The 13,789-nt window shown below is 46.4% G+C and overlaps 1 protein-coding gene across 1 annotated transcript in view; it reads left to right on the top strand.

Moving 5' to 3' along the window:
* The first annotated feature begins 4,467 nt into the window (after nt 1-4,467).
* Nucleotides 4,468-13,789, top strand: part of ITGA10 (integrin subunit alpha 10) — a 92,729-nt gene continuing 83,407 nt past the window's right edge. The window contains exon 1 of the mRNA XM_015410805.1: nt 4,468-4,522. Coding sequence (XP_015266291.1) covers nt 4,468-4,522 — 55 coding nt within the window. The remainder of the gene's footprint in view (nt 4,523-13,789) is intronic.

Raw genomic sequence — 13,789 nt, 5'->3', positions numbered from 1 at the left:
AGGAGGAGGAGGAGGAGGAGGAGGAAATTGGATTTATACCCCGCCCTTCACTACCTAAAGGATTCTCAGAGCGGTTTACAATCCTGTTCCCTTCCCCTCCCCTCAGCAGACACCCCGTGAGGTAGGTGGGGCTGAGAGAGCTCTCTCGAGAACTGTCCTTGAGAGAACAGCTCTGAAATAATTTATGACTGACCCAAGGTCACACCAGCAGCTGCATGTGGGGGAGTGGGGAATCAAACCCGGTTCTCCCAGATTAGAGTCCTCACTCCTATCCACTATGCAAACTGGAGCAATCTTAAGCAGGTGTACTCAGAAGTAGTGCTAGTCAATGGTGCTTAATCCTAATAAAGTGTCCTTAGGTCTGCAGCCGCTTGCCTTTTGGACTTTTCCACCTGCACAGTTTAGGGTTTTTCCGCATGCATAGTTCACCGCAGATTTTCAGAGTAGTTGAATCGTGTAGCTTGGACTGTGATTCCTTAAATTACTCCGATCCCCTTCTGCCATAATCAGAAACAACTAAAAAAGAGATATATTTCAGGATCACATGAGCATGATATAGCTGAGAGGGATCTTGAAAAATCCACCCCAAGCCAGAGAGAATCATGGTTAGGCGTGACTGAGGGAAGGCCAGGTGAGTGGCACAGAGGTGCACCCACCAACATGGATTTTTTTTTAGAAAACACAATATTTTCCTATTTTGAAAATAGGAACTTTGAAGTGATCATAGATGTCAACATTTGAAAAATGTTGGGTGCGGCAAACCAGCGCTTCTGGTAGGGCAGGATGCCCACTGGTCCTTCCCTGGCTGCAGCCCTGTTTAGTCTTCACCCTACACCACAACAAAGTCTTAAATCTATTCAACTTGCATTGTTCTACACATTCTTCCATTGTTATTCTGGCTTCTCCCTTCCCTCCCTCTTTTGAACAACAAACTCTTGTCTGGGGCTGGATTGTGGTGAAGAGACTTTTATATTGCCATTCGATCCCAATGTTACAGCACAGAACGTGGGATGGTATGATGTAAGGTTCACCCCTCCTCCACAGCAACCCTATGAAGTAGGACCTGGAAAAGGGAATCTGGACCTAGGTCATCCACGAAGGGTCAGGTCGCACGGACATTTAGTGCGGGCTTCGCTGCTGATCCCTCGGGCTTTACAGTTTCCTGGTCATATAGGCAAACCCGCCTCCCGCACCGAAGCGGGCTGAGTCCCGCGGTTTCCGCTGTTTTTATCCACGTTTCCTGACACCCGTTGGAACAGGTATTTTCCCGATATCTCGTGCTTTGTATCCGCGGTTTTGGTATCTGGACAGCAATCCGCAGTGACCGCGCTACCCTCCCACCCACCCCTTTTTTGTTTGTGTTTCCGGTTTAAGTTATGCGCTTGTGCAAACAGGCACTAGCTTTTATTTTGGTCTTTTTTAGTTTGTATGTACGCCCAAGCGCATGGGAAGACAAGCGCATGCGCAGGTTGTTTTTTAAAACAAAAACGTGCCGCCGCAGGGACGGCGCGCTGTGTGATCAGTACTTTGCGCGAGTGACGCAGAAGACAGAGGGACCGTCTGACCACCTCCAAGCGATATGAAATGTCGCGGATAAAAGAACTGCGGGAAAACTAGCGCGGTAAGAGGTCCGTGTGACCGCAGCCTCAGATTCACAGTATTTCAGGATAGCATGTTGCTAAAGATAACAGTTCTTTAGTTTGATTGTGGCAAGCCCCTGTGCAGGGTCCCAAATGCAATTCTCCTCATCTGTAGCGGAGAAAAACATCTTGGTAGCAGAACTGGGAGAGATCTCAGATGTTTTGGAGAACTACTAAGCAATCAGAGATGACAACTGATAATATTCTGACCCTGTATGTCAGCCTCCAGTGTTCATATGTACCAAATGTCAATAGCAAATGTATGGTAGAATGGTTATCTGTATATAGTGTTGCCAACCTCCAGGTGGTGATTGGGATTTCCTGAGATGACAACTGATCTCCAGGCAACAGAGATCAGTTCACCTGGAGAAAATAGCTGCTCTGGAAGTTGTATTCTATGGCATTATACCCCACTGAAGTCCCTCTCCTCCCCAACCCCCACCTTCCTCAGGTCCACCTCCAAAATCTCCAGGTATTTCCCAACCCAAAGCTGGCAACCCTATCTGTATAGGCTCATCCCCACCTCCAGTGCATCTGGCCCTCATTTTAACATCTATGACTGGTAATTTTTCTTATGAACACATATCTTTTAATTCAACAAACAAAACATTTTAACTCCTACTTGGGTTGGATCTCTGTGGCAAACATTGGCTCGGTTGAAGTCCTTTCCCATCTGGCAACCCTATCTGTATAGGCTCATCCCCACCTCCAGTGCATCTGGCCCTCATTTTAACATCTATGACTGGTAATTTTTCTTATGAACACATATCTTTTAATTCAACAAACAAAACATTTTAACTCCTACTTGGGTTGGATCTCTGTGGCAAACATTGGCTCGGTTGAAGTCCTTTCCCATGTTCTATTGCGCTGACAAGGCACCCCTAATTCAGGGTTTGGATTGCCTGAGGCCTCTACTCGCTTTCCACACAAACCTTTTAATTTCTTACCACAAAGGAATTTCCCGTTCAAGAGCAACAGCACACTAACAAAGTGAAAGAAGAGAGTGTGTGGGGAGGCACAAGCAGTTTAAAACAGAAAAGGTGCTCTGGTATGGAATTAACATTTGTAAACATATGAATTAGGCAGGCTTTGGGATGACACAGAACTCTTTTGCCAGATGAAGAGTTCTGTGGTATTCCAAAGTCTACACTCTCCTGTCATAAAGGAACATTATCCAGGAAACGATGCCCTTTTTAATGGTCTGAAATCTCTGAGACTTCTAGGATCCTCTCATTTACAACAAACTGTGTCCAAATGGCAAACCCAATAGCTGTGCAACTCCTAATGCTTCCCTGTCTTTCTCACAGTCTTTCCTAAACCCACTTTGCTATAATCTTTTCAAGAAAGGTTGCAACAAAACTGGGGTGGAGTGGGTGCTATGTAGATGGGAAAGCCAGATGTTCCCAGTTCTGCCCATATTGGCACCCTTTTCCTCACCAGAGTCCCCTGCGGTGGCCACATACCCCATGCCATCAGTTCTTTTGAACTCAGTAACTGTTACATTGATACAAAAGTTAGTGATATAATGTGGCAGGGGGGTGGCCTGTGCAGGGGAATGGAGCAGCAAAATGTGGGGAAGCCTGCCACGTGGAGTCCACATTGCCACTGTGCTGTGTCAGCAGTGGCCACAGGGAAGCCACACAAGATGGAATTCACTGCCACAGGAAGTGGTGGGTGCTACAAGCATGGACGGCTTCAAAAGGGAATTAGATAAGCATATGGAGCAGAGGTCCATCAGTGGCTATTAGCCACAAGGTATAGCTAGGGGCTCTGGGGCAAGTGATGCTCTGTCTTCTTGGTGCTTGGGGGGGGGGGTCAACAGTGGCGGGGCTTGTAATGTCCTGGCCCCACTGGTGGACCTCCTGATGGCACTGGTATTTCTGGCCACTGTGTGACACAGAGTGTTGGACTGGATGGGCCTTTGGCCTGATCCAACATTGGCGTCTCTTATGTTCTTATGTTCTTAAGATTGTCACTGTGCAGACCTGGCCATTATGAGGAATATTCATAATCATTCTCAGGGCTCTTTTTGTAGCAGGAACTCCTTTGCATATTAGGCAACACAGCCCTCATGTAGCCAATCCTCCAAGAGCTTACAGAGCTCTTCTTACAGGGGCTACTGTAAGCTCTTGGAGGATTGGCTACATTAGGGGTGTGTTGCCTAATATGCAAAGGAGTTCCTGCTGCAAAAAGAGCTTAATAATGTTATTAATTAAGACTTTTATTTATAAAATTGATGTAAAAAAGGCTTACTGAGGTTCAAGACTGCCAGCAACTGAAGAGTGATAATAAGCTGCGGTTATTCAGTGATGAACAAAATACTTTATGCAGGCTCAGAGATACACTGTCCCTGGGGCCAGCCTGTAGCAAGCCTTGACATCAGTCAAGCCCCAAAGGTTAAAATTCCCAGATTTCAAATGGTAAGACTCGCTCTTCCTTCTTGAGGTTTTCTATCCCCACAATTCAACCCCCTGAACAATTTTCTCTTTGGAATTTGGATTGTTTTCCTATTTTTTGTTATTTTGGCATTTTTAATACATCTCCAGCTTCTTTTTACAAGTTTCGTCTACACAAGGAAGGAGGAGGAAGGGGGGGGAGAGTGAAGGCCAAACTTCAAGCTTATTTTTAGCAGCCAATCAAAACTTTTTTTCCGAGATGAAGGAGGGAAAGAAACATTTCGTGGTGTGTGAGAGACCAGCAGAAGACAGTGTAACCTTTGAGGCTGCTGCTGGAAGCAACGTACAGCTGCTGATGCCTGTGCCATGCCCGGGCTCCCTTGCGCCGCTTCTCTTGGGACGTCCCTTTGGTGTGGATTCTAACTGGCAGGATGGGTTCATCCAGCCGCTTCTGCAACCTCAGCCTCGTCCTGCTGCTGCTACAAGGTAAGGCTATTTTAGAATCTGTCAATTCTTTTTTAGAAGAGGGAAAGCCAAGGCTTGTTTGGCGGGGAGAGTAGGGGCAAGTCTGCCAGCTGAGGCTGGACATTATCAGGTCTCCGTAAGAGCATCACAGATTCTAAAATAGTCTTACCTTGTAGCAGCAGCAGGAAGACTCCTGTTTGTTTGCCACCTTCCCCACCAGAGGAAACTCTCAAGAAGAACTCACTAGCAAACAAACAGGAGTCTTCTCGCACTTTGACAGGGTTTTAGTCTAGCATAAGGGGGGGGAGAGTAGGGGCAAGTCTGCCAGCTGAGGCTGGACATTATCAGGTCTCCGTAAGAGCATCACAGATTCTAAAATAGTCTTACCTTGTAGCAGCAGCAGGAAGACTCCTGTTTGTTTGCCACCTTCCCCACCAGAGAAAACTCTCAAGATGAACTCACTAGCAAACAAACAGGAGTCTTGTGGCACTTTGACAGGGTTTTAGTCTAGCATAAGTTTTTTGTGTGGGGTCTCTAGTTCACAAAAGCCTGTGCTGGAATAAAAACTTGGTAGTGTTTAAGTTGTCTCAAGACTTATGTTGGTTTTTGCTGTGATAGACTTAATACAGTTACCCCGCTGGAAATATCACTAGGTGATAGTCAAAGAGAAACTGCTCTCTCTCACTCTCTGCCTCAGCCCCCCTCCCCGATATGGGGACAATAATACTGGCCTCCTTCGCAGGGTTATATAGAAGGATGACAACCCCCTAAAGTATGTGAAGTACTTTAGACCCTTGAAAGCACTATGAAATGCTTGCTGCATGTATAAAATACATGCTGCATGTATTATCTTGCTTGCACTACATTGATTTTTTACAAAGTAATAATCCATTCACTGGGTTGTTTATTGCAAATTTTATAATTTCTCATTAGCAACTGTTTATTCTAATTTTGTAACCTGTGTTGGAGAGGCAGACTATAAGCACAGTGAATGCAAGGCTTAATTAAGGAGCTGTCCTTCCCAAGATCCTTTGGTTGGCAGTCACGCAAGGGGTAAATAGGTTTCAGTACAGTTTCACTGTGCTGTGTAGTCACTCAGCCCTTCTCTTTCCACCTCTTCCAACCCTCTGAAGCAAAATGCAAATTGCTTAAAGAATAACGGGTATTATCTTGCTTGCACTACATTGATTTTTTTTTAAAGTAATAATCCAGTCACTGGGTTGTTTATCGCAAATTTTATAATTTCTCATTAGCCATTGTTTATTCTAATTTTGTAACCTGTTTTGAGTGTCGGCAAGAGAGGCAGACTATAAGTACAGTGAGTGCAAGGCTTAATTAAGGAGCTGTCCTTCCCAAGATCCTTTGGTTGGCAGTCATGCAAGGCGTAAACAGGTTTCAGTACAGTTTCACTGTGTTGTGTAGTCATTCAGCCCTTCTCTTTCCACCTCTTCCAGCCCTCTGAAACAAAATGCAAACTGCTTAAAGAATAACGGGTTGGGCCCTGACCTGGATAGCCCAGGTAAGCCCAATCTTGGAAGCTAAGCAAGGTCAACTCTGGCAAGTACTTGGATAGGAGAGCTCCTTGGAATACCAGAGGCGGGAGGTGGGGGCAGGCTTTATTCAGCCCCCTCTCTGAATATCCTCCAGGCCCCCAGTAGGAGTCAGTCACCAGAGGTCACCATGACTTCCAGGTGCGCGCACACAGACAAATGCACACGCACATGCACATATGAAAAATACAAAACAACAAAAACAACAAAAACATTGGTTGGATCCTGCCGAACCATTTGCTAGTGGCTGCACTCCCCCCCCCATGCAAAAAACCATCCTCTGAGAGGTCTCATGCATCAGGGAAAGGCTCCTTACACTGGAAAAAAGCATCGTTGTTAGCAGAGGAGACAGACAGGATCCAACCCTTTTGCTATTTCAACCCTACTTTTCTCTCCAATGGGGACCCAAAGTGGCTTACAAAATTCTCCCCCTCCTCTATCTTACCCTCACAACAACCTCATGAGGGAGAGTGGCTGGCTCAAGGACCCCCAGCAAACATCCATGTCTGAGCAGGGATTTGAACCTAGGTCTCCCAGCCCCTAGTTTGATGCGCTAAATGTTACACTACACTGGCTCTCTACTTAGCATTTAAATCAGCTCTATGGAGTATTCAAAGTGCTTTGCATATATTGTCTTGTTGCATCAATTATTATTATTTATTTAAACTCTTTTCTTGCTGCGCTCTGTTACATTGAATTGTTTGTTAATCATTCTTCCGATGAGTAGGTTGTGCTGATGTACTGTTGCCCGCAGAGGCTGAGAGGAGCCCTGGACTAGGGTTACCTAAAGAATCTGTTGCCCAGGAGCCCCATCTGAAAAAAAGAATCTCCTAATTCATCACTTGGGCCCACACTGTATGTGATACTAAGCCAGTGTTCCCTCTAAGCTGAGTTAGTGTGAGCTAGCTCACAGTTTTTTAGCCTCCGGCTCACACATTTTTGTCTTAGCTCGGGAAGGATGGCTCCAGAGCAAACTAATTCATGCAGCAGCCAAATCGCTCGCTCACAACTTTAATGCCAGGAGCTCACCAAGTAGAATTTTTGCTCACAGGACCCCACAGCTTAGAGGGAGCCTTGCTAAGGACCTGTTCTGATATGTAATTCACAATGCCATCCTAAGCAGAGTTACTTGTTACTATGCCCATTACCTGTTCTGATATGTAATTCACAATGCCATGCTAAGCAATACTATGCCCATTGACTTCAATGGATGTGGAAGGTATACCTCTGTTTAGGATTGCACTGGTAGCTGTACAAAGCAGTTACTGTATGCGTGTGGGGAGGGAACAATATGGATGGGGGCCATAACACTGAGAAAGTAGTTAGCTCCCCCTCCCCGTGGTGCCCTCTTGCTTAAGCATCAGGAAGGGGGGGGGGGATGGACATATGATATGGATGCTGGACATTTTCCCTTCTTCAGCTCAGAGAGCAGTCCTAAACTGGTCTACTCAGAATCCACTCAAGTCGGGGGGAGTGGGGGCCCCTTAATCTCAGGGCAGCACTGTCGTTTTCACCATTTTATCATTTCCAGCTTCCTCACCCCCGCCTTTAACATCTTGGCACTTTGTGGTTCCAAAGTACGCACTCCAAGTCACCGATTTAACCCTGAATGAATTCACCCAAGTAGAACACCGCAAGGAGAGATTAACAATGAAACCAGGGGAAGGAGCAGCATGGGGACAGCATGACCTGAACGCCCTTGCCCAGCTCTTCCTCAGCTTTGCATGAGTTTTTTAGAAGGCTGGTCTCCTTCTCTCTGCCCATTTGGAATCTGATCATCGATTCTGGTCACTTTTGCCTTTTGTTGCAGATTCCCTGCCCAGTACAGTATTATTATCAATTAAATTCAGACGGGTAGCTGTATTGGTCTAAACTTTGCAAGAGCTGAGCATAGTAAAAATAAGCTTTGCTAAACCTCACCTGCAAGCCAGCTCCAATCTAACATCTTGCAAAGCCCCACTGTACATGAACATGGCCATTGTTTCTTTCCTGGCATGCTACATAGGAGGGATGTGGATCTGAATTTACAAAGCAGGATGATATTAATCCTAAACAGGTCTACTCACGCATAAGTCTCATATTATTCAATAGGGTTTCCTCCCAGGAAAGTGAATTGTAGTCTAAAACCACAGTATCAAACTCTAATTTTGCATGTTTAAATTTTACCTTATATCCTTTTAGGCTAAATCTGGTTTTCCATTCTTCCTCCCACGCTTGACTCCTTTGCCACGGTTGGCATTGCCCCCATTTCATTCTGGCTTCCTTCTAGTTGGGGGGATATGTGGCTTGCTTGTTTCTATGAATGGATATTCCAGACCTGCCTTGGACAGCCTGGAAACCCCTGCTTTTGAACAGTGGTGATCATTTAACAGGCTGGCTAGTTGAGCCCTCCTACATGTGGAGACAGTTTCAGTGTTCTGTTATTCCCACTGTGTACATACTGTTCAACATTTCACAAATGAAAACAGGAATATGCTTATTACCCCACTATTTTCATAAAAAGGACCCTGCTGGATCAGACCAGTGGTCCAACTAGTCCAGCATCCTGTCTCACGGAGTGACCAAACAGTTCCTCTGCAGGGCCAACAACAGGGCATAGAGGCTGAGGCCTTCCCCTGATGTTCCCCTGATGTTGCGTCCTGGCACTGGGATTCAGAGGCTGACTGCCTCTGAATGTGGAGGTTCCCTTTAGTCACCATGGCTATAGCCACTGATAGACCTATCCAGGAATTTGTGTAATCCCTTTCTAAAGCCATCTATGCCCGGGGCCATCACTACATCCTCGGGCAACAAATTCCACATTTTTATCACTCGCAGTGTAAAGAAGTATTTCCTTTTGTCCATCCTGAATTTATTGCCCATCAGCCTCATTGGATGCCTTTGAGTTCTATTTTTGGAGAGGGAGAAAAATTTCTCTTTGTCAGCTCTCTCTACCCCATGCATAATTTTATAAACTTCTATCATGTCCAAGGCTCCCTCTAAGCTGTGGAGTCTTGTGAGCAAGAATTCTACATTGTGAGCTACTGGCACTAAAGTTGTGAGCAAGCACTTTGGCTACTGCATAAGTTAGTTTGCTCTGGAGCCATCCTTCCTGAGCTAAGACAGAAATGTGTGAGCCGGAGGCTAAAAAACTGTGAGCTAGCTCACACTAACTCAGCTTAGAGGGAACACTGATCATGTCCCCCCCCTTACTTGTTTCTTTTCTGAACTGAAAAGTCCCAGATTCTTCAGCTTATCTTCATATGGAAGGCGCTCCAACCCCCTAATCATTAGAGGAGGAGGAGAGGAGATTGGATTTATACCCCACCCTTCACTACTCAAAGGCATCTCAAAGAGGCTTACAAACTCCTTTCCCTTCCCCTCCCCTCACCACAACAGACACCCTGTGAGGTAGGTGGGGCTCAGAGAGCTCTGACAGAAACTGCTCTTTTTCAAGAACAGCTGTGCCAGGACTATGGCTAACCCAATGTCATCCAGCAGGTGCAAGTGGAGGAGTGGGGAATCAAAACTGTTTCTCCCAGATTAGAGTCCTGCGCACATAACCACAACAGCAAACTGACTTTGGTGAATCAGATCCGTCTTGATCAGCAACCTTACAAGGGCCAACCAGATGCTTCTAGGAAACTATTAATCAGGGCACAAAATCAACATCTCTGCCCTCCTGTTTGTCTCCACCACAAGAGCCACACAATGTCTAAAAAGGATAATTCATTTAGCCGTGATGGCTAGTAGACTTTTCCTTCTCCATGTATATGGCTTATCCATTTATGAATCCCCCCAGTCAATTGCCTTATTGCATATTAATGAACTAAACTTTAACTGAATGTTGTGTAAAATAGGACATCTTCGTTTATCCCGGATCTACTGCCAACCAATTTCATGGGGTGAACCAAAGTATCATCTATCACACATTACTAGAGGACGGATGGGGACACACACAGACACCTGAAAATGCTGTATTATTTAGAGTTGCCAACTTCCAGGTGGTGGCTGGAGATCTCCTGGTGACAAAGATCAGTTCCCCTGGAGAAAATGGCTGCTTTAAAAAGTGACTCTATGGCATGATACAAAACTGAAGCCCCTGCCCTCCCTCCAGATCTCCAGGAATGTTCCAACTCGGAGCTAGCAGCCCTATGCTGTGAGCAATGTTCTCTCTAAGCTGTGAAGTCTTGTGAGCAAAAATTCTACTTTGTGAGCTACTGGCGTTAAACTAAAGAGCAAACGATTTGGCTACTGCATAAATTAGTTTGCTCTGGAGGCCACCCTTCCTGAGCTGAGACAAAAATGTGTGAGCTGGAGGCTAGAAAACTGTGAGCTAGCTCACACTAACTCATCTTAGAGGGAACACTGGCTGTGAGCTCTCTTGTGAATGCGCTGTAGCATATCAACAAACTGAACACTGGTATGGTGCAGACACGTTTCTTCACTGCAGGGCTGCTCCCGTCACCTGCTCCTTCCTCCTCTACTGGGGGAAAGAAGCTCCATGATGTTTGCCCAAGATGGAGGAGATTGTGCCACTTCCATCTCATGCCCTTGGGCTGTGAGCTGTTTCTTTGCATGCCGAAGCAGGAAGAAAAGGTGATGGCGGCGTGAGGGGAGAGCCAGCCTGGGAAGAGAGCGGCTGCCACATATTGGCACTGACCTCTGCTGCTGGCTAGTAAATCAATAAGCAAACTGTGTGTGGGGTTCTTTCCAGACCTGCATTAACAAAAAGGGGCATGCCAGTGGCTGGGGGCAGGGACTGGCAACCCTACGTGAGCTTGCTGTCTCAAGTCTGACAATGGGTGGGGATGTAGCTGCATTACAGACTTCAACTGGTTTTAGGTTTAAAGTTAGGGTTACCAACAGGTGGCTGGGAAATTCCAGGAGATTAGGGGGTATAGCCTGGGAAGGGCAGGTTTTGGGGAGTTGGAGGGGCCTCAGTGGGGTTTAATGGCATACAGTCCACCCTCCAAAGCAGCTGTTTTATCTAGGGAAACTGCTCTCTGTAGTTTGGAGATCAGCTGTAATTCCAGGAGCTATCCAGGCCCCACCTGGAGGGTGGCAACCCAAGAAAACAGATGACATACTGGAAGATCTGTGACCGGGGGGATAATTCTAAAGTAGTTCTTTATGCTTTCTCCTGTTGTTATTGCATTGCACATCATTTACTGTCTACGTTTCTCAGGGGTTTCGCACTGTTTTAAAAGTTTCACCAGCCTTGAGTTGGTCTATAAAGGAAGTAGAGACTGTGGCTCAGTGGAAGAGTTGGGGTGGGGCTGTGGCTCAGTGGAAGAGTTGGAATCTGGAGAGGGTGGGGTTTAAGGGAGGGGAGGGGCCTCAGCAGGGTATAATGCCATAGAGACCACCCAGGGGAACTGATCTTGGTTCGCTGGAGTGGAAGAGCTTCTGGTTTGCATGCAGGAGATCTCAGGTTCAATCCCTGGCCTCTCCAGTTAAGAAAAGGGCCAGGCCGTAGGTGACGTGAAAGACCTTCGACGGAGGCCCTGGAGAGCCACTGCCCGCCTGAGTAGGCACTACTGACCTTGATGGACCAAGGGTCTGATTCCATATAAGGCAGCTCCATGCGTGTCTGTTCATGTAAGTAAATAAATAAATCTCCAGTGCTTCTTAAAATGACTAAGCAGCAGCTTTCAGGGTCTGGGTGCAGTACGGGGGAAGAGTAGGTGATATATTTAGGGTTGCCAGCTCTGGGTTACGAAATACCTGGAGTTTTGGGGGGTGGAGCCTGTGGAGGGCAAGGGTTGGGGAGCGGAGGGACTTCAGCATGGTATAATGCCATAGAGACCACCCTCCAAAGTTTCTCCGGGGAACTGATTTTGGTTGCCTGGAGAACAACTGAAATAGTGAGAGACCACCAGGTGCCACCATAGGGATGCCAGCCTCCAGGTGGGACCTGGGGATCCCCTGGAATTACAGTTTATCTCCAGACGACAGAGATCAGTTCCCCTGGAGAAAGGGATGCTTTGGAGGGTGGACTCTGTGGCACTGTACCCCACCGAGCTCCCTCCCCTCTCTAGGCTCCATCCCCAAATCTCCAGGAATTTCCCAACCTGCATCTAGCAACCCTACCCACCCATCCCCCGCTGGTTGCCAGGTTGGCAACCCTAGAGATATCCCCCCCACCACCATGTTGAATACTTTCCCCAAAGTTGCTATTTGCCTCATTGCAGAAATCACGCTTGTTGCCTGGATCTGTTTCCCTCAGCATGGCAATTCTGTGGAGCAATTTGAGCAATTTGAGTAGAAAAATGGAGTCACACACCCCTGGCCTGAAACTGAATCAGGGCCCCCCAGAACTTCTGTTCAGAAATTAAAAACTCTTCCTAGTTGTGTTACAGCTAGTTTGGCTCTGAGAGTCACCATTCTCTCCCTTCTTGCTCTACCAGTGGCATTGAGAATCTCTGATCAGGTTCTCAACATCCTTGCCAAACAACAGTTCCCAGGATTCCTTGGGGACAGCCATGACAGTACAAGTGGTATAGAGGTTTATTGTAGACATGCCTCCAGGAAAAGAAAAGGGAGAGAGGAGTGGCACGGTGCGTGAATCACACTGAGTTATTTATTACCAGGATACCAGGATTGTCAACCTCCAGGTGGCACCTGAAGATCTCCCACTATTACAATTGATCTCCAGCGAACCAAGATCAGTTCCCCTGGGTGGTCTCTATGGCATTATATCCTGCTGAGGCCCCTCCCCTCCCTTAAACCCCACCCTCTCCAGATTCCATCCCCCAAATCTCCAGGTATTTCCCAACCCAGAACTCGCAACTCTGTTTGTTACAATCACAGACCAACATGGCTAGTGCTGTGTTACACACACTAATTTGAAAACCAGAGATAGGAGGGTTCAGCTAGGACTTTCCAAGGCAGGACAGCAAAATCAAAACCATTTTTAAAAGTAAAGATAATCAATGCAGCGTTGGTTTCATATCCCCCCCACACCTGTCCTACTGTGCAATTGCCTGGCCTCTTGGCTTGCTGGCGTAAGAATTTTTGTAATATTTTGAGACAAAGGTTGATTTCCTTTGCTTCGCCCTCTTTAATTGGCGCTTCCTAAAATACGCTTGTGGGCTTAGCTTCTTTTGCCAGCTTTCCTCTGCTTGCTCTGGCAATTGGTTCGCCCGCTGCAGGGAAAATAAGCAGCTTTGACTGAGGATGCGAGACCTCTGGGAAGCTTGAGGGAAACAGACACTTTATACTTAACAATCAAGCAAGGCTGCCTTCAGCTTTGGAGAGAATCTTTACCAAATGTTTGGGATTTACAAGAGGGAAGTAAGCCGGATTGTTTTTTAAGTGAAAAAACAACCTCAAAGATTTTTAAGTTAAGGGGCATTGAACTTCCTGGTCTGCCAGTGGCAAGTGAATAGCTATGAAAATCTGTTTATAAAAGTTATTTAACTTGTAGAGGTCTCTGTCTCAAGGTACGATGAGGACCTTTGGGTGAGATCGATGTAAAGGGTTTAGACCAGTGATGGTGAACCTTTTAGAGACCGAGTGCCCAAACTGCGACCCAAAACCCACTTATATATTGCAAAGTGCCAACACGTCAATTTAACCTGAATACTGAGTTTTTCCTTTAGAAAAAACAAGTCATACATTAACTTAAGATGATCCAAACAAAGTAAGGAAAGCAATCCCAAATGCTTTCATTTACTTAAAATTATTTGGCAGAGAATTCGACACTTTAATGATGGTCTGGGCCTGGCTGGAGCGATGGCACGTGTGCCTACAGAGA

Source organism: Gekko japonicus, unplaced genomic scaffold (assembly GCF_001447785.1).
Source record: "Gekko japonicus isolate JY-2015 unplaced genomic scaffold, Gekko_japonicus_V1.1 scaffold42, whole genome shotgun sequence".
Taxonomy (NCBI): Eukaryota; Metazoa; Chordata; class Lepidosauria; order Squamata; family Gekkonidae; genus Gekko; species Gekko japonicus.
This window is presented reverse-complemented; position numbering and strand designations above follow the sequence as displayed.